At 40.4% G+C, this 19,420-nt stretch overlaps 6 protein-coding genes across 9 annotated transcripts; 5 read left to right on the forward strand and 1 right to left on the reverse strand.

Annotated features, from left to right (window-relative positions):
- Positions 1–1,109: 1,109 nt before the first annotated feature.
- LOC141774092 (sphingomyelin synthase-related protein 1-like) lies at positions 1,110–8,365 on the reverse strand. 3 transcript variants are annotated; one of them, XM_074646433.1, is made up of 7 exons: positions 8,233–8,322; positions 7,771–7,931; positions 4,581–5,195; positions 4,381–4,476; positions 4,164–4,281; positions 3,817–3,967; positions 1,110–2,613 (listed from the first exon to the last, which is right to left on the reverse strand). In XM_074646433.1, exons 3-7 carry the CDS (start codon positions 5,189–5,191, stop codon positions 2,309–2,311), a joined length of 1,281 nt encoding a protein of 426 aa, XP_074502534.1. In that variant the 5' UTR covers positions 5,192–5,195; positions 7,771–7,931; positions 8,233–8,322; the 3' UTR covers positions 1,110–2,308. The 3 variants fall into 3 exon arrangements, with proteins under 3 accessions (XP_074502534.1, XP_074502533.1, XP_074502532.1); XM_074646432.1 differs by lacking the exon at positions 7,771–7,931 and having other exon boundaries at positions 8,233–8,365; XM_074646431.1 differs by lacking the exon at positions 7,771–7,931 and having other exon boundaries at positions 8,195–8,350.
- Positions 8,366–8,403: 38 nt separating this feature from the next.
- Positions 8,404–9,830, forward strand: LOC141774093 (dual specificity protein phosphatase 13A-like). The gene is made up of 3 exons (XM_074646434.1): positions 8,404–8,922; positions 9,011–9,225; positions 9,614–9,830. Exons 1-3 carry the CDS (start codon positions 8,717–8,719, stop codon positions 9,820–9,822), a joined length of 630 nt encoding a protein of 209 aa, XP_074502535.1. The 5' UTR covers positions 8,404–8,716; the 3' UTR covers positions 9,823–9,830.
- Positions 9,831–10,256: 426 nt separating this feature from the next.
- LOC141774095 (dual specificity protein phosphatase 13A) lies at positions 10,257–11,448 on the forward strand. Its single transcript, XM_074646437.1, has 3 exons — positions 10,257–10,391; positions 10,538–10,755; positions 10,853–11,448. Exons 1-3 carry the CDS (start codon positions 10,267–10,269, stop codon positions 11,062–11,064), a joined length of 555 nt encoding a protein of 184 aa, XP_074502538.1. The 5' UTR covers positions 10,257–10,266; the 3' UTR covers positions 11,065–11,448.
- A 997-nt stretch (positions 11,449–12,445) lies between these two features.
- Positions 12,446–13,877, forward strand: LOC141774097 (dual specificity protein phosphatase 13B-like). The gene is made up of 4 exons (XM_074646438.1): positions 12,446–12,528; positions 12,639–12,764; positions 12,841–13,076; positions 13,648–13,877. Exons 2-4 carry the CDS (start codon positions 12,640–12,642, stop codon positions 13,866–13,868), a joined length of 582 nt encoding a protein of 193 aa, XP_074502539.1. The 5' UTR covers positions 12,446–12,528; position 12,639; the 3' UTR covers positions 13,869–13,877.
- On the forward strand, positions 13,875–16,398 carry LOC141773584 (dual specificity protein phosphatase 13B-like; the record flags this gene model as incomplete). The annotated part of the gene is made up of 3 exons (XM_074645427.1): positions 13,875–14,062; positions 14,149–14,366; positions 15,930–16,398. Coding segments are annotated over 3 exons (660 nt in total), but the record flags the coding sequence as incomplete, so codon positions are not given.
- Positions 16,399–16,644: 246 nt separating this feature from the next.
- On the forward strand, positions 16,645–19,244 carry LOC141774094 (dual specificity phosphatase 29). 2 transcript variants are annotated; one of them, XM_074646435.1, is made up of 4 exons: positions 16,645–16,770; positions 18,289–18,476; positions 18,554–18,777; positions 18,893–19,244. In XM_074646435.1, the coding sequence occupies exons 2-4, from the start codon at positions 18,298–18,300 to the stop codon at positions 19,114–19,116; spliced, it is 627 nt and encodes a 208-aa protein (XP_074502536.1). In that variant the 5' UTR covers positions 16,645–16,770; positions 18,289–18,297; the 3' UTR covers positions 19,117–19,244. The 2 variants fall into 2 exon arrangements, with proteins under 2 accessions (XP_074502536.1, XP_074502537.1); XM_074646436.1 differs by having other exon boundaries at positions 16,652–16,770; positions 18,286–18,476.
- Positions 19,245–19,420: the final 176 nt, after the last annotated feature.

Below are 19,420 nucleotides of genomic sequence, written 5' to 3' on the forward strand. Positions count from 1 at the left end.
GTAATTTAGTCTGCAGAAGATAGATTTGTAAGGATTCACAGTTTACATTAAGTAAGACTAATTAGTCTTTCAGAGCACTTAAGGCGAGACACTACAGGTAAAAACATGGTTTTTCATGCACTGGTAAATTTTGAGATTTGGGGCTATTTTGCTTCCATAATGTCTTCTTTCAGATTAGTGGAAAGAAAACAACTAAAATACACATTTAGGTGCTTATTTTACTACACTTTGTCTATTTACGTTTGTAGATTTCTCCTAAATTCACCCAAGGGTAACATTAGATAATGCCTCATTTGCATATTTAAACATAACATTTCAGAAAACGTAATATTAAAAATAATTCATAAATGTAAATAATGAACTGGGGAAGTTTCATGGAGGTATCACCTGGAGTGTCTCCCCTTAAATTATTTTGCACCTTCTCTGCAGTATTTGTGTAATAATCTTAATCATTATGTGAAGAGGAATCACCATTGACATTATTTACTAATGCACCACTTCTGTTGTTGATCTTACTTGCTGATTTATCTTTTACCACCACCACAACTACTACTATAAACAATAACAATAATATTAATAATAATATAATAAATGGTGCAGTGGAACTAAAATTGAATCCTGTAGGAATTTGAAGGTAATAAAGCTTAACTGCACTCTTATAAAGTACACTCTGACAGCAATGATGTCTCTAAAGTCTAATGTATTCATATCTACATTTATGTAGCACTTTGTTTAATTAAAAAAAGAAAGTCAATCACAATTCAAGACCCGAGTCTACAAATATAAGACTGTCTTTATTCCCAAGCTCTACATGTTCATAGCTCTCCTAATTTAAAAGTGTAAAATACGTACCATCCTCAGATGTGACGGAAGCTGATGTGTGTGAGAACTCTCTAATGGAGGCTTTATATTAAGGTGTGTACCGCTGCGTATCTGTATTGATAAGATTTGAATAGTGATGTGATCATCATCAAATATTTGTTTAAAGGTGGGAAAGAGTAGCAGGTAGGTAGGTTATGTTAACATTAAAGCCACACCTCAATGAATCATTCCATTTTCACCACGATAGATACTGTATGTCGTTTTTACAAACTCACAAGAAATCTGGATTTCTAATAATGTTTCAAATTGATTTTATTCAACAAATGCAAAACGAAAAACATTAGTTAAAAAGCAGCCAAGGAAACAGTCTAAAATATAAACACTGTTTTCCTCATCTGTAAACTTTTATTGCTGAGCCAAAAGGCAGAGATAGATTACTTGCATTGCAAATAAAGCCACAAATTGTAAACAATTATTAGTTTGGATCAACCATGACGTAGTAAACAATATACTTTTTGAAATTTATTATCCAAAAAGCCATTCTTTGTACTGTGCAACAGAGGGAAAACTCTGGACAATAACGCTTTGACAAAATCCATCTCCATACATTTCTATACTCACATAATTAACAATCTGTAAAAAAAAAGAAACAGAAACAAAGTATGAAATTAGAATAAAGAAAAATTAGGCTAAAAAATTGAACATTGCAATAAATGTTCAGATATTTGGTTGAGTGGTGACATTATCAAATACAACAAAGCTGTAGAGTTCACTTTATAAAGTGTAAATAAAAAGAAAAACAGTGACTGAGAGAGAGCTCTTTCAGTAGAGAACAGGAAGTGTTTTCTAAAGAAGCAGTTGCTCCTTTGGTAATAGTTACCAAACAGGTGTCAAATCTACTTTGCAGCAAAACAACGTGTAAACTGTCACCAAGATGACACACAAAAAGTGACGACTACGGTATCAACCTGCATCACAGCTGAGTGAAGCCTGATCAGGTTTCTACTGTAGATGTTAAGTGAGACTAACAACCCAAACCACCAGTGAACCTTAAACATCCCCGAAGTGGAACGATAAAAGTGATAAAATCAAAGGCAAATAAATCTCCAAGAAAAGTATCCGTACCTGCAGCTCTTACTGTAGGCCCCATAATAACCCACATTTCTTTCTTTACCTGGCAGCATTGTGCAATTAAATTTAAAGGAATTGTTCAACATTTTGGGTAAGAAACTTATTTGCTTTCTCATCTAACTTTCAGCAAGAAAGCAAATGAGCATATTTCTCAAAATCTATTCCTTTAAGCATGAGATTAGTTGACGAAATAAAAATCCTTCATTTATACAAATGAGGGGAAAAAACTCCCACATAATAAACTTATAACCATCCAAAGATAAGAAGCACCATCTCAAATAAAAAGTTCCTCATTCAGGCTTTAGTATTACAGTCCATGCGTGTTGCAGCTGCTGATCTTTGGAAGCGTACCCTTCTATCCAATCAGAGTCTTCATATAGGCCGGTTTGCTGAAGGGCCAGTGATACTGGTTGGGGACAGGCCCGTTCACATTGCACTCAAAGAAGGAGAACATGGGGAACCAAATGCGCGCCCTCCGGCTGTGCTGGTAGGCACGGGTGTTGGCTAAGGTGTGGTAGTAGAGGAAGAGGCGGGTGGTGATGTAGAAGGCGATGAACACGTCGATGGAGTAGTGCTCGTGAGCCGCCAGGATGAAGAAAATCCCAAACAGGTTTAACACCCAGGAGATGGTGTGGATCAGATTCCAGGTCCGTGGAGTGTCTGAAAGGAATCATTAAAAGGATAAATATAGTGATAAATATGTTTTTCTTATTGCCAACAAATCTCATGAAAAGACCAAAACCAACAGTGAATTGTTCCCCACTAACAAGTATTACTTGTGTCCGTCCTGCTGCTGTAAATACTGACTTGTGCAGCAAATGTGTATTAATCCATGACTGAAAGTTGTCCCCAACAAATGCTCTATTTAGTCACTAGAAATGACAGTGCGCAGCATATCCAAAGTCTGATACAGCTAATTCTTCTGTCATCCAAAAACACATCAGTGAGCCACATTGTTCCTCTGTTATGATGAACATGGGTGCTCTTTAGTACACCAAATGTGCATTAATCTGCAGCTGAAAATAGTCCCAAACAAATGCACTATTTACTCTTGTTTGCATAATATTATGTAAAATCTACAGTGTGCAGCTGTTTATGGAAATTACTGAGCCGGTTTTTAAGCCTTCGCGCTGGCGACAGCCGAGGCATTATTTTTTTGGATTGTCCATCTGTCCCGTCCTGTGAATGCAATATCTCAAGAACACGTGGAGGGAATTTCTTGAAATTTGGCACAAATGTCCATTTGGACTCAAGGATGAACTATTTAGATTTCGGTGGTCAAAGTTCACTGTGAACTCACGTCCGTCCCATTCTCGTGAACATGATATCTCAGGAACTCCTAGAGGAAGTTTCTTCAAATTTGGCACAAACATCCACTTAGATTCAAGGATGAACTGATTAGATTTTGGAGGTCAAAGGTCACTGTGACCTCACAAAACACGTTGTTGGCCATAAGTCAAGAATTCATCTGCTAATTATGACAATTTCACACACGTGTCTAACATGATAAAATGATGAAGTGATGACATTTTGGACAGACATGGATGTAAACTGCAACTTGACTGGTTGTCGCAGGCATACAACCGTGAGGCGGTAATTCTACTTTAAAAATGAAACCATACATTAGTGAACAATTTTTAAAGATTTCTTCCAATATGGAACCAATGGAATTGGGTCTGAGAGCTGCAGACAGAAGAGGGAAGTCAGAAAGTCTCGAGAAACGGACTAAAACATTATTGGTTTTGATCTTTTCATGGGATTTGTTGACAATAAGAAAAAAATAGCATAATGTCAGCTTTATCCTTGGACAAATATCACACACACATTCTGCAGTTGAAGGCAAACAATAGTATTTACACTCACATTCAGTCACAAAAAAGTTGAGCAATGTGATGACAACAGTGTGTCCACTGAACATGTAGTCTCCACACGTTTGGACGCCAGTCAGAGTCATCCCAAACCCACTCCAGATCAGCAACGCCCTCTGTATCTTTCCCCAGGAATCACTGTACGTCTGAGGAAACAAAAGACACTCGTAATCAGTCACGCTGTGAATCACAGTGGCAGCTGTTCATCAGTTATCACGATGGGAATGCTGAGTCAAGAATAAACTGCAAGGCTGCCAACGGCAACAAGAATTACAGGCTGCTCCAGAGCTCAAAATGACAAACTTTATCTAATCTGCACATAATCACATGAGTCCTTCCCACCTTACTGGCACACTTGAGATGCTGCCCAGGCACAGAGAGCGAGGTGACAAACATGGTGCAGCAACGAAGCAAAAACACAGTTCCCATCAAAGAACACAGCCGTCTGAAGAGAATGGACCTGAAATAGAGACAAACATCCACAATTAATTCTTTCATAACCTCCATGCATTCTGATAAACCATGTATTTTTGCTGTGATGTTGATGACGATGGACTACCTGTGTTTGTGGAGGAGCAGGATCAACAGAAACATGTAACACAGGATGAGGCCACAGGCTTCAGCCATCGCAAAAGCCCATGGGATTCTGGGAACACTGTCAGAGTACAAAAACATGTGTATCAGCGTGCAGATTAGATATGAGTGCAGGAGAGTATGAGTGCACATGAACTATGGAGTCTGCTCAACATGCATTTATACCTGTCCAGGAATATATCAGGCAGTGGTGGGTACGTCCTCATGTCAGGGACACGCTCATGCACGATGACCATGACAAAAGATGTGAATCCAAACACTAAAAACACATATATGCAGCTCATGATCGTCTTCCACACCTCCGGGTCCAATCTGCCAGCCAGGTGCTGCCTGTACCTCCCGTTGGAGTGTGTGTGAAATACTGCAGCTCCTGAGCTGAATCCAGATCGGTCACCGCTCCTCAGCCTCAGCTCAGTCCCGTTACACAAGCGATCACCTCCGTTATACCTCCTGTCGGCTCCATCACGGCTCCACTCGCCCCCTGCGGCGTCCAGCGAGAGCCTGTCTGTAGGCCGGAGACCCAACTCCTCCAGCTGGGCCTGGTTCTGTCTCTGGAGCCGGCAGAGGGCTATGGTCAGCCTCTTGATGTCTCCCAGCACGGTGAGGCCCAGCGGAGGCCCGCGCAGGTCGGCCTCGGTCAGAGAGAGCAGGCTGGGGCCATCCAGGCGGTGCTGGGCGCACAGTAACTCCACATACTCCCCAAAACCTTGCTCCTTCAGCCATTGGGCCACCTGCTTACAGCTCCAGGTGCTCACTCTGTCCTCTGGTGTCGCCATGCCCCTGCAGATACAGACAGGTACAGTGTTAGGGCATCATGTAGGGCTGGAAGAAGACGGAAATCATTTCTTTCTCCACTTTTCACTTCTTGATTTCATCACTGTCTTGATCAGTCCTGTTGTTTGAATGTAAAACTGCCTGAAAGCTACCCATTGACATTGCCATACAATTTGCATACTATTGATCACAACCATTTGCCCCAAAGCCATGACTAATGATCGTTTTAACTATTGATTAATCTGCAATCTGATTAATCTTATTCTCTCAATTAATGAATTACTTGTTTGGTCTATTAAATGTCAGAAAATAGCAAAAAATGTCCATCAGAGTTTTCCAGAGTCCAAGATGACATCTTTAAATATCTTGTTTTATTAAAAAAGAAAACTGTTTACACGGTGATATAAAACAGAAAAAAGCAGAGCAACTCATCACACTGAAGGAGCAGGAAAAAACACATTTCTGGCATTTTTGCTTGAAAAAGGAGCAAACATTTAATCAGTTATTGAGATAGTTGCCGATTAATTTTCTGTCAATCAACTAATCAATGAATTGACTAATAGTTTCAGCTCTAAAATGACCTATACTGTCATTTGTGTGTAACTTATTTACTCACAGCCACCGTGTGTATCTTCAAGCTCCCTGTATACAGTACTAGTATGCAACTAAACAACAGCATATATCCACAAAGGATTTGAGCTTTTTCTTCAACAGGCTGCAACAAATGATTATTTTCATTATTGATTGGTCTGTCAGTTATCTTTAAAAACTAATTGAGTAATAATCATTTAGTCAAAATGATCACAATTTCCTAGAGCCCAAACCGATGTCTTCATCAAACAGTCCTTAAACCAAAAAGTATAAAATCTTCAATATTGAAAGGATTGTCAGGAAATATATCTGCAAATATTTTGATAATCAATTAATCATTTTAGTCATTTTCAAGCCAAAACTCCTATTAATCTATTGTTTGAGCTTCTAAAACGTGCTTGTTTGTGCCATTATTCGACGTTGTTATTACATCCCTGACAATGACTGTCAGTGTTAAGTATGCACTGACATCCTAATCCACATTAAACCGGCCTGACTCACAACCAAAACAGGAATCCAACCTAACCTGAGTGTGAACATCCTACTATAGGTGTCATTTCATAATAAACAAAAAACAGTGAGTAACTAACCATCCACAAAACAAGCAGTGCGAGTAAGTTCCTCTCCCACAGACAGACAGACAGACTCAGGTACTGATCAAACACTCTTCTTTGCTGTCTTTTCCTCGTTTTTGCCCTTTGCCCCTACGATAAGCTCGCCACACCGCTGCTCTTCCTGTCCTCCTCACTGCTCCAAAGGTCTGAGAGGCTCAACCAACACGACTGTCAAGTGCTGAACGTGAGCGATAGTCTACAAACATGCTGACGGGACAGCAGATATAGACTTAAAATTACCCAAGTAAGCAGCTTTCAGTTATCAGTAATACACAAGACAGCAGTAGGTTTGTAGGGAGGTATTAAGAACTACGATGAGATATCAATAAATGCTCATACAAAAGGAGCCAGTATTTTCATAGCATGGTTAGTATTTAAACAGTTACAGTAATTAAAGACTAGGTCTCGTCTGTGATTACTTTCTACATCTGAGAACTGTATTCAATTTTAGGGCAGCAAATAATGATTATTTTCTCAATTAATCGATTATTCATTCGGTCTGTAAAACCTAAGGATCACAATATCCTAGACCCCGAGGTGATGTCTTTAAATTGCATTTTATTTTCCAACCAACTGTCCAAAACCTCAAAATATTCAGTTTACTTCAGATAAGCAGATAATCCTCATTAGAGCTGAAATGATCAGTTGATTAATCAATTATCAGATGGTTAAAAAACTATTCTGATCATCGATTAAACCATTTATTCGAGTGAAAATGTCAAATATTTGATGGTTTCAGCTTTTCCAAAGTGAGAATCTGCTGTTTTTTGTTGTCTTGTATTAAATTAAACTGATTAATAGATGAATAAAAAAGAAAAAAGAGCAGATTAATCGATAATAATTTTTAGTCCTGATCCTCATATTTTAAAAGATGGAACCATCAATGAATAATTACTTCAACAATTTTCTGTTTATCTACTAAATCAATTAACTGTTAATGCTTTATTCAAAGTATTGTCAGTATTGTGATACAAGACCAAAATATAAGCTGAAATGTTAACACTATAATATTACCGTACATCTTAAACATTATATTACAGTCAAAGATTTAGATATGAGTTAAGTTTTATTGTAACTTACTTGAATGTATTTAAGTCATTTCTCTTGGTATTCCCACATTACTCATTTTTTCTGAGTGTCACCCTTAGTCACACCAAAGATGACATCACATGATTGATGGCAAAACACTGGAAATTACATTTTGTCAATAACCTCCCAATGATCATCACACCAATTAAAGTTATACCATCCATTATGCAGATCAAATAGTGGCTGGCTGCCAGTGAGGAGTCCCTACGCCTAACAGGACAATCAAATCCAGCTAATCAGCTGATCAATATTAAATATTTACACGTCTGAAACCTAAAGCAACTCACCTGGGTAGCTGCTGCTTCGTTCCCTCAGAGAGAAACAGGTTATTTTTAACTGGCCTCTAGATTTTACTGGCAACATCCTGCAGCTTCTCTGGGCCGAGGCTTTACTTGGGGATTCATAAGTGCTGTGTCAGCTAGTTTGGCTGGCTTACAGTGACACACAGCTGTGAGAGAGAGAAAGCCCTTCAGTGTGTGTGTGTGAGAGACACTGTTTGACAAAGGGCTCATAGTCTGATCACCACAGGACCACAAAGCCAACGCCAGGCTGCTACATTTCAGCATTATTTCAACTCTGAGCCATTAAATCACATTTCTATGGTGGTGTGGAAAAGTTTCAACACTATTTTCTACACATAAACAAGAAGTAGAGGGGCACATGTGGACAAAAACAACTCACAGGAAGTACATTTAGTAGTTTAAAACTTACTTTAAAGGATGATATGAAAGAGCAGTTGCCTCTCTTACCATAAGTCCACTGTCACTGTGCTGGCAGTGGGCGTAGATGAGCTGTCTGTCTGGGGTGTTTCATGGTCAACATGCTTCTGACAACTAGGCAACACCTAACAGGAAGGGACAATGATAAACAACACCAGTAAAGAAGAGCTGGTGGGCTCATGTAGTGCTGCTGGTGAAAGCACACTGACATCTGCTGGACATGTTCGGGTAAAACTAGGATCTGTTTACAGGTTTCTCTAGATTTAAAGAAGAAAAAAAAGTGGATTTCATGGACTATTTGGTTTGGAATTGAAAGCACAAGCAGAAGATGTGTTTTTCAAACCCGTTATGTAATTATAACCACATTTCCATGAGTGAGTGAGAGTCTGTGCCAAACTGCTTCCACCTGTTTACGTCAGTCAGAGGCTGCAGAAACCAGAGCATAGGCAGCAGACAGCAGCGTGATTTAGTTTTAGGGGAATAACAGAGTTCATTACACCCTATAATCTTAGAAATGGCAGACAGACAACCAATCTCTGAGGTGAGATGTGAAGAGCAGAGAAACGTCAGCGACGCAGACCCAGAAGAGGAGGAAAAGTGCACAAAGGATCCAAAGTGGGAGATCCCGTCTCTCCAGGAGCTGGAGGAGGTTTTACATTCAGCTCCACGCTCCTGTCGCCACGGAGATGAGGTGTGGCCCAACCTGTATCTGGGGGACATGTGAGTCTCTTATCTCTCTCTTAATCCTTAATTAAGTTCATCTATATATGTGTCTGAATTGTGCATCAAATGTTATAATGTGTGTCAGGTTCATGTCTCACGACAAGCTCGGGCTCTGGCAGCTGGGCATCACTCATGTGCTGAACGCAGCGCACGGGAAACTGTGCTGTAAGGGCAGCGATGATTTTTACGGAACCACGGTGAAATACTACGGCGTCCCGGCAAGTGACCTGCCGACATTTGACCTTTCACCTTTTTTCTACCCTGCTGCTGAGTTCATCCACCAGGCGCTGACGTCAGGAGGTACCCTCAAGCTGCCACATTAATGTTTTCAGAAGTGACATATCTGTATTTTCAGTGTCTTTGTTTGTGTCTTTTATGATGTCCAGCAATGAAAAGCACAGAACGACTTTAGCTCCCTTTAAGTGCAATTTATTGGCAAACCTTAGTGACGTTTCGAGCACAAGCTCTTCTTCAGACTTAATGTTTCATAAATTCATTAAGTCTGAAGAAGAGCTTGTGCTCGAGATGTCACTAACTAAGATGTGCCAATAAATTGCACTTAAAGGGAGCTAAAGTGTGCGGACCTTCTCCTATGTTTTTCATTGCTGTCTTCTACTGGTCCAGCACCGGCCTACTACGGTTTTGGATGTGTGCGACCACCTTCCATTGTTTGTTTTATGATGTCCAGGAAAGCTGTTTGTGCACTGTGCTGTGGGCGTGAGTCGCTCGGCTGCGTTGGTCCTAGCCTACCTGATGATTCACCACCACCTCAGTCTTCTGTCCTCTACGCGCTGTGTGCAACAGAAACGCTGGATTTTCCCAAACAGAGGCTTCCTGCGACAGCTTATAGCCCTGGACCGAAAACTGCGGGACGAAGAAGGGTTGAATGAGCCATAATAAAACAAAGCGAGGACTAATAAATGCATAGAATTGTCCTCCCTTAGTCTGCAGAGGTCAACGTCCTCATTCACACCAAGCAAGGCTGTCTCCATTTGTACCATTTACTGTATGTATACAGTTCAACTGTGTCCACCCGTCCCCTCCCTTGCCCTCTCCTAATGTGACCTCAGCGGTGACAGAGAAAGTCCCTGTCTGTCTTTTTCCTGCTTGACCTTTTTTACATCCGTGAACAGACCAATCAATGCAACAGCAACGTTAAATAACTCTACATCCACTCAAGAGAGGACTCTCTGAACACAGAGAGCTAATTTTAGGAGTCAAGCGGCATTCAAACAGCCACCTGCTGTCGTCTCTCACTGAGCTGCAGACTCTGGTGGTGGCGAGAGGACGGACGGTGGACACAGACAGACAGTTTGTTGGAGGAGCTCTCTGTGTCGGAGAATGTCAGGAAGCAACCAGCTACCGGACCTGGTTGTCATTAAAGAACTGGAGCTCATCTTGGATTCCTGCACGCTGGATCTCACACCAGTGGATGAAGTCTGGCCCAACCTGTACATAGGAAATTTGTAAGTGTCTTGTGTTTGTAGAGTCTGTTGCAGAGACCTTCATGCGCTCTGCAAGAGAGAAATGTATCCGTTTTATTAGCTTGTTAAAGTACAGAACCTGTGTAACCTCTTTATCCCCTCGTTCGTCTCTCTTTTATGTTTTTTAGGGCCGTGGCACAGAACAGAAAGAAATTACAGAAGCTCGGCATCACTCACGTCCTGAACGCAGCGCACTCCAAGCAGGGCAGCATCGGTGACCAGAGTTTTTACGGGAACACCTGCGTGTACTTTGGCATCCCAGCAGAGGATTCAGAACGCTTTGACCTCAGTCAGTACATAAAACCTGCAGCTGACTTCATACATAAAGCCCTGAAGAGCAAAGATGGTACAGTATAAGAATGTGACACCCATCGTCTAATTTATGTTTTAGCTGTTTTTATATTTTCTCTGTTTCCTCTCTCATTCTCCATCCTGCTCTACAGGTAAAGTGCTGGTGCATTGCATCATGGGCATGAGTCGATCGGCCACTTTGGTCCTGGCTTACTTCATGTTGCGGCAGCGTCTCCCACTCAGAGACGCTCTGAGGCGCGTTGTCCAAAAACGAGCCATTTACCCCAACAGGAACTTCCTGTCTCTCCTCCTCAAGCTGGATGAACAGCTGACATTCAAACGGAGGTTGTGTCCTCTCCTCTGACATCTCTCTTTTCACCTCCTCTAAACCTTCTTCATCACATTAGACCTCTCTCTCTTTCCATGTGTTACACTCCACTCTAATCAGTATGCACGATATCTGTAAATAATACTATCAGAATGGGTATGATGTAGTCAGAGGTGAGAGTTTGACGGTGGTGAACATTTAAAGTCTAACTTTTTATTCCTAAGGTTGTCCCCTTTTCATTCAGCAACGGTCATATTTTGTAAATATCTCAGTGTTATATGTCATATTTGTATTCAACTGTTACCGTTCTGTGCTTTGTAAATATAGCTTTATCACTTGTTGTGAATATCCATTAAAGACATTTTATGATATTTCCTATTTCACCTCATTTTTCTCGCAAGCCAATCAGAGCAGACTGGGCTTTTTCGGGAGGGGTCTCAAAGAGACAGCCGCTAAAATGGAGCGTTTCAGGCAGAGGGTGAACACAAGTATATTCAGACAGACAGTATGAGAAAAATAATGTGTTTTTTGAACATTAAAGCTTTTTTACATGTTCTAATAAACACCCAAAATACAAGTATGAACCCGGAAATGAGCATGATATGTCACCTTTAAACCAGAGAATTTTTCTTTCAGCCAAATTGTATTCCATTAACAAACACGTCTTCTCTGATCGACTCTTTTAACTATTTTCATTAAGATCTTATTAACTATTGCCATACCATTCTGATGAAAACAAGAATTAGATTGATATATATATTATTAAAATTACATTTTCACAAAAGAAAACTTTGATAAAGCAAATAATTAGACACATTTTAAACTGATAAATCAAAGTGGGATAATATATTTTGACTGACCAAAACATAAAAGACTACAATAAAAAATAATGTAATTAATTGAGTTTTAAATGAATAACATTAAAGAAATAACAAAAGAAATGTGGCTTGAAGATTTCTCTCAACCTGTAGCTGACATCACATTAACTGTCACTTTAAAATGCAATGAGTATAACTTACATTTTTGATGTATGGTAAATATTTCAGTATGACGTAAACACAACAAATGCAGCTGAAGTTAACACCTCACTGGTGAATGTTATTCACGGCCTCGATCATATTTCTTAAAGGAGCATAGCAGCAGGCGTTACTCTGCAACACAGAGACTCATACAGCACAGCGGTGTATCACATAACAGCCGGCGGTCATGGAAACTAAGCAATTGAGCTAATGTTAAAGTTCACATTGTTGTCCATAAGAATGACACTACAGGCGGGTAGTCAAAATGGGTTAAATGGGTTAAATGGGTTTTAAAGTGCTTGAACTGCTGATTCATTCTGCAGGATGTTCTGCCACTAATGAGTGTATGATTACAGAGTTATAAAAGGAAACAGTCATGTGTGGTTGTGAGTGTTTATAGCGAAATAAGAGCGAGCACAGTAGGAGAAGCACTGCCTTGAAGTGAGGTAAATTCATACGGGATTATTCAGAGTGGAAACAGGTTAGTTTAAGGATCTTTAGGGACTGTAATCTCTGGATTTACCACTGAATTGCATGCCTTAAGGTTTCTAAGAAAAGGTCTAGTAGCTATGTGCTTTTTGTGTGTGCCAGTATGTCTCTTAGGGATCCGACGTATGAACCTCCTTCTGTCTCAGAGCTGCAGGAGTTCTTGCTGGCAGACAGACGACCTACAGGACACGTCAATCAAGTCTGGCCTAACCTTTTCATTGGCAACGAGTAGGTTTTCATGCACGCATACGTCTACACGAACATCCTTCACTCACACAGGAGTGAATGTGTGATTGTGTTTCAGGGTGATGGCTCGTGACAAGGACGCTCTCCACAGTCTGGGCATAACTCACATTGTAAATGCTGCTCACCGACCCCCCAACCCCGGCCCCTTTTTCTGCGTCAACACCGGCCCACGTTTCTACAGGGACATGACGGTGGATTATTATGGGGTGGAGGCTGATGACGCAATAGAGTTCATGCTTAGTCCTTTCTTTTACCCGACAGCGCGATACATCAGAGCTGCACTGGCCACGGGAGGCAAGTCAGACACACTGACATCATTTTAGTGTGTGTGATCGGATTTAATCTGAGTGGCCACTTTATTAGGTACACCTGTACAATCTAATGCAATACAATACAACTTTTCTGCCATTAAGTCTAATTTTATTTTGCCTATAATGTTCTTTATAATGAGTATAATGAGTTCATTGTTTGTCAACAGTAAAATAACTTTTAACTATGTTTAATTAACTATCAATTTACCATTTATTGATGATGTGTTACCATTCTTTTTTTGTAATTTCAGACATTAGTGATGATGTTGTGTTGGACTGCATTATACTGAGAGGTGTTTCTAATATTCTGCCCCCCTCACATATGTAAGGAGGACAAAAAAATAAGAAACATCTCTCAATATAATGTAGTCCAGTACAACAACACCTTTCACTATGATCTCAGTAATAAATTTAATTTACACATTTCCGACAATGTCAACACAAACTGAACATTATGAGCTTGTAAAGATAGATGTTACTGTTGTATTGAATTGCACTAGATTGTGAAGGTGTACATTATGCTGAAGGTAACAGCGAATGTCCCCTTGTCCCAGGACGGGTGTTTGTCCATTGTCTGATGGGCGTGAGCCGCTCTGCCACTTTGGTGCTGGCCTATCTGATGATTGTCGAGGGCCTGAGGCTGCAGGAGGCGGTGGCCGCCGTCAGGCCGCACAGAGACATCTGTCCCAACTCAGGCTTCCTGCAGCAGCTCCGCAGCCTCGACAAGAGCCTGGAGAGAGAGAGGAGGAGGCGACAACAGGCCCAAACACTGTAAAGACACACACAGACACACACAACGCCATACACGTCAACATATGCACAAAGACACACACATGTTTATTGCTGCAGAGGTCACTCCCAGGAGGAGGACACGTCACCTCTGACAGAGCTGAGGCAAATTCTCTGGACGGACAGGAAGCCAGTGGCGCCTGTCAATCAAGTCTGGCCCAACCTGTACATCGGAGATGAGTGAGTAGAAGTATCACAACCAGCAGCTTGAAATGTTGTGAAAAGATATTAGAATGAATCAGGTTGTGTGTGATGGGTGTCTGCAGGTCTGTGGCGCGAGATAAAACCACACTCTTGTCTCTGGGTGTGACTCACATACTGAATGCTGCGGCAGGTCGACACCGGATCAACACGGGTCAAGAGTTCTACAATGACCTTGACATGGAATACCACAGCGTTGAAGCTGCAGACCATCCGGAGTTCAACCTCCGACCTTTCTTCAGCCCGGCTGCACAGTTTATAGACAGAGCTCTGAAGAAAAATGGTCAGTGTGCAAATAGAAGCCAATTCATAATGTGAACAAGCTTAGTTCCTGCTTTGTTTGTGGGTATACTAACTTATTTAAAGGTTAACTTCTGTATTTTTCAACCTGGACCCTATTTTCCCATGTTTTATGTCTAACTGACTGATAGGGACAACAATTTCTGAAATTGGTCTAAGTCTTGAGGTAGAACGCTGTAACTGGCAGCTGTGAAACAAGCTGCGAGGACAAGTGAGCAATGTCAATGTAACGTCACATCCACTAAAAGTGCTTATTTTTGCCACTGAGAATATCAGATTGTTATAATAAGCATCTGACAACATTATGGAAAAGACCCTACAGAGAAATAAAATGTTTTTCATCCCTTTCGCTTGATCCGGTCTGTTTGTTATTGCGTCCCAGTCCCGCTCAAGGAGAAGTTTTGTCTGGCGTCTCTGGCTCTAATAAATATGGTCGGCCATCAAATTCAAAGACCTCATCCACATTGTTGAAATCATCTAAATATTCAGCCATGACATTGAAAATCTTTTAGATAACTCTAAGCTACGCTTTCTTTACTCCAACACAACAAACTCTGCCCGGCTGGCACTCAACCCACCATGGATGTATTCCACTATTCCACCGTTGTCTTCCCATAATGCGCAACATCGCCAGATTTCAGAACGAGACTTCTCCTTGAGCGAGACTCTTTCCATAATGTCAGACACTTATAATAACAATCAGAGCCTGTCACGGCAAAACAAGCAGATTTAGTGGACGTAAATAACGGTGCCAGCTTGCCCCAGTAGCACCATATTGCAGCCTGTGAGCAGATGCCGTCTGCAGCGCTTCCCCTCAATACTGGACCAATTTCAGAAATTGTTGTTCCTATTAGTCAGTTAGACACAAAAACATGAGAAAATAGTTTGAAAAATGCCAAAGTTACTCTTTAAACATGTTAGGGAATTACAGAGAGACTCAGACACAATGGATGTTAAATCATTAGTACAACGCATCTCAATTAGTTCTTGTTCTCTTTATGTTGAATGTTATCTACTCATCTTTACTCTAAAGGCATTCGATTTTTTTCTTTCTTTTTTATCATTTAGTTACATATTTAGTTTGTCATATTATTGGTAAACAAAATAATAATGTAAGTAAATAAATGAATGAAAAATAAATAAATAAGAATTGCAAATGAAAACCAGCAATTATTATAACTCCATGTTAGAAAAATTTTAGATTTCGAGTAATCTTAAATTTGAAAACATCAGACGAAGACATTAGTACCAATTTTGTAGAGTTTTTGTGCAGTAGACCTTTTTCACAGAAGACATTTTGACATGTAACAGCAGGAGAAGCACAGGTGTAAATAATAATATTAATGATGGTTGAATTCCATTTAGCTGCTTCAGTTTCAGATGACTTCATGGTTTACTGGGACACTTGAATGGAACAGAGCCATCTTTAACGTCATTAGAAACATCTGTGCTTCTCCTACTGTACTTTGACAAGGCTGATGACAAATTTGACCAATTATTTAGTAAAAGCTATCAAATCTACTAACCCAGGTACAATATCTTCCAGGGAAGGTGTTTGTGCACTGTGCCATGGGCATCAGCCAATCTGGAGCGCTGGTTCTTGCGTATCTGCTGATCTGCCAGGGCCTGTCGTTGGCGGAGGCCATCATCGCCGTGCGTTTGAACCGAGACATCGGACCCAACTTTGGGTTTCTGGAGCAGCTGAGGCAGCTGGAGCTGAGCCTCGGTCCACAGAGCAGACGGATCACAGAGGAGGAGCACGCCGACGCTGACACATCATGTCGGAGCATTGCCCTTTGACCCTTGATTCCACATTTTCTGTAATAACAATCAAATCTGATGAATAGAAATGTCATCTGTGTGTCATCTCAGTCTCACATATTATCAGTAGAATATAACAGCTAAATTCTTTAAATTTTATGTCTCCAGAAATAACTCTCCTCACACCTGTCCACACATTCTTCTTATAATGACGACAATGCAACATGCCACTCTTACTAAACTAAGTTTTATGGCTTTGTTTCTCATGATTCAGCATGTCTATTTACCATACAGGCTCATGGAAAGTAATCTCTGTCACATTAGATCACATTAGAGGAGTCAGATCACATTATGAAGGCTGTGAGATCTGTGTGTGAGTGTCACGTTGTGGAGGTCAGGTGTTGTAGCCCAGCAGCCTAAAAATATCATGTTAAACACAGAGCCAGAGAGAGCAGCTACCACTCCAGATCTGTATTTCAGCCTTCATGCTTACTGCAGAGGGAGGTCTCTGTTGACACACACACACACACGGTTCACACATGTCCACTGAGGAAACGTTGAAACGCTGCTGGTCTGCGATCCTGCTCAGGAACGGTTTTAAAGCTTTAAACAGTTACAAGAAAGAGGTAAGAGTAATTTCCTTCTACCATAGTACTTTATCATAACAACCAGCCTGTAGAGTAGGAGAACACTGAACTAGCCATCGGTGTATTTTTCTCTTTAAACAGCTAATATCATGAGTAGATCATCACACCTGAAGTGATCATCAACACTGTTTTACTCCAAACCTCTCAATCTGAGAATGATGTACATTAAAGGTTTGATGGAAAAAAGGAGCATGAAAGTGCAGCAGAAATGTACAATTAAGGAGGAGGATCTATTTATATTTGTAAATGGGCATTAGTTGATATAAATGAGGAGTAAACTGAGAGATTCATGAAAGAAAAGTTCAAAGTTTAATCCATTAATAACTAGCTCAAAATAGAAATGCCAATTTAGTAGGGATTTATGAAAATAAATCCAAATAATGTTTTTTTTTAATCAAAATCAAAGAAATTAATATGAATTCAAACAGATTAATTAATAACTTGTACATTTGTTGATTAATTTCACAATAGATTTTTTAACAAGTAAAATAGATTTTGGCAATTTGTATTTTGTTTTATCATCTGGTTCCCCATTCCTCATGTACTGTTTCATCTATTATTACTATTTCAAATCTATTTTCATTTAAATGATATAACGGTACTGATCTGCAATATCATTTTAAAATAACTCTGCCTCTCACTTGAACTTGTTTGTCGTGGCAACAAATAAGTCATGACATCTGTTCTACTCACGTCCAACAGCTGATAAGTGAAGTTTTGCCCCCAGAGCGCCATATAAGTGGCAACAGGATGTTGATACCAATTAAAATGAATTCCCTTCACGTTAGTGTAAATTCTGCTATTTATTCCCTCTATTGTCACACTGGTTTACAAGTTATGTATCTAAGAAAAATTTAGTTTTAATACATTTACTTCGACATATACATATGGTATCGTTTTATTTATTTATGTATAAATCCCTAATAAATTAATCTATGCATAAGTCAATTCATTTATTAATTATTTTTAAAATTAAATATAAGTCAATGAAATGCATTATAAACATTGGATAGCTCCCTACAACCTCCATACATCTGTCATAGGTAGGTGGCATAGTGTATAGGGCTGCAATTAACAATTATTTTCATTATCGATTAATCTGCCGATTATTTTCTTGATTGATTGATCCCTGAATATAAATATTTTCTTGGTTGATTGTTTGATCTATAAATTGGCAGAAAACAGTGAAAACGTTTCTTCTGACTAATACGAGTCCAAAACCCAACTAAATCCAGTTTAATGTCAAAAACAAAACCAGCGCAGGTTTTCACATCTAAGAGGCTGGAAACAGTGAATTTTTTGAATTATGGCTTATAACGATTAATCATAGAAATAGTTGCCGATTCATTTTCTATTGATTGACTAATCGATTAATTGAACAATGGTTGCAGCTCTAAGACTCTAGCCTATATCAAAATATCAAAGGTGTATAATAATAATAATAGCTTGAAATGCAGAAAACAGACATTTTTGTGTGTGTGTTTTCTGGGGCAGCAGAGGTGAGCTATGTCCTCCGGTGTGGTGAAGTCCAGAGGCAGGAACCCGTACACAGCGGTGCAGGTGGACCCAGACAGTGACTACATCACACCCGGAACATTAGACCTGGAGCAGCTGTTCTGGACCGGCACCGGGGCCGAGTATGCACATGTCAACCAGGTCTGGCCCAATGTCTACATCGGGGACGAGTGAGTTAATGCACACAGAGATGGTTCTGATGGGTTCTAATGACAGCTTCATTCATACTGAGTCTGTGTGTTAACAGGAAGACAGCTCTGGAGCGGCCCGGCCTGAGGGATCTGGGTATTACACATGTCCTTAATGCAGCAGAGGGGAAGTGGAACAATGTGCTGACTGGCGTTGAGTACTACACTGACATGGACATCCAGTACTACGGTGTGGAGGCTGATGACAAACCCACCTTCAACATCTCCCAGTACTTCTGCTGTGCAACCCAGTTCATCCACGAGGCCCTCAGTCAGCCGCAGAGTAAGTCCTGCAGGAAATCAAAACTTTTAATGGAGATAATTCTCTGGAGAAGAAGCTTGTATGCGTCACTATGTTTCTAATGAATCCATCTATCTTCTATCATTTTGTTTTCTAGACAAGGTGCTGGTGCACTGTGTGATGGGTCGGAGCAGGTCAGCGACCCTGGTCTTGGCGTACCTGATGATGGAACGCGGGTTAACCGTGGTGGATGCTGCTGAGCATGTGCGACAGCGGCGCTGCATCCTGCCCAACCACGGCTTCCTGAAACAGCTCAGAGCCCTGGACATCACGCTACAAGAGGAGAGGCTGAGACAGAAAAGAGAGATGCAACACCAATAGTTCACAATAGATAAATAATACGCATCTGTTTACTACTTTCATTTGTCTTCTGAATCCATCTCAGGTATACAAAAATGTCCTTTATGTTTCTCTGACTATTGTATCATTAAACTCTGTTTTGTTTTTCACAGCGGTATCATGTCAGTCTCAGAGTTCAAATGTAAAATTGAAGCATGGGTGCTTAGTGATGATTCAATAGAGTGTGTGTATACTCTGAGTGTATGAACTAGGGCTGTGTATTGTGCAAGAATCTGATACGATACGATACGTATCATGATACAGAGGTTACGATTCAATATATTGC

The sequence above is a fragment of the Sebastes fasciatus genome, chromosome 9 (genome assembly GCF_043250625.1).
Source record: "Sebastes fasciatus isolate fSebFas1 chromosome 9, fSebFas1.pri, whole genome shotgun sequence".
NCBI lineage: Eukaryota > Metazoa > Chordata > Actinopteri > Perciformes > Sebastidae > Sebastes > Sebastes fasciatus.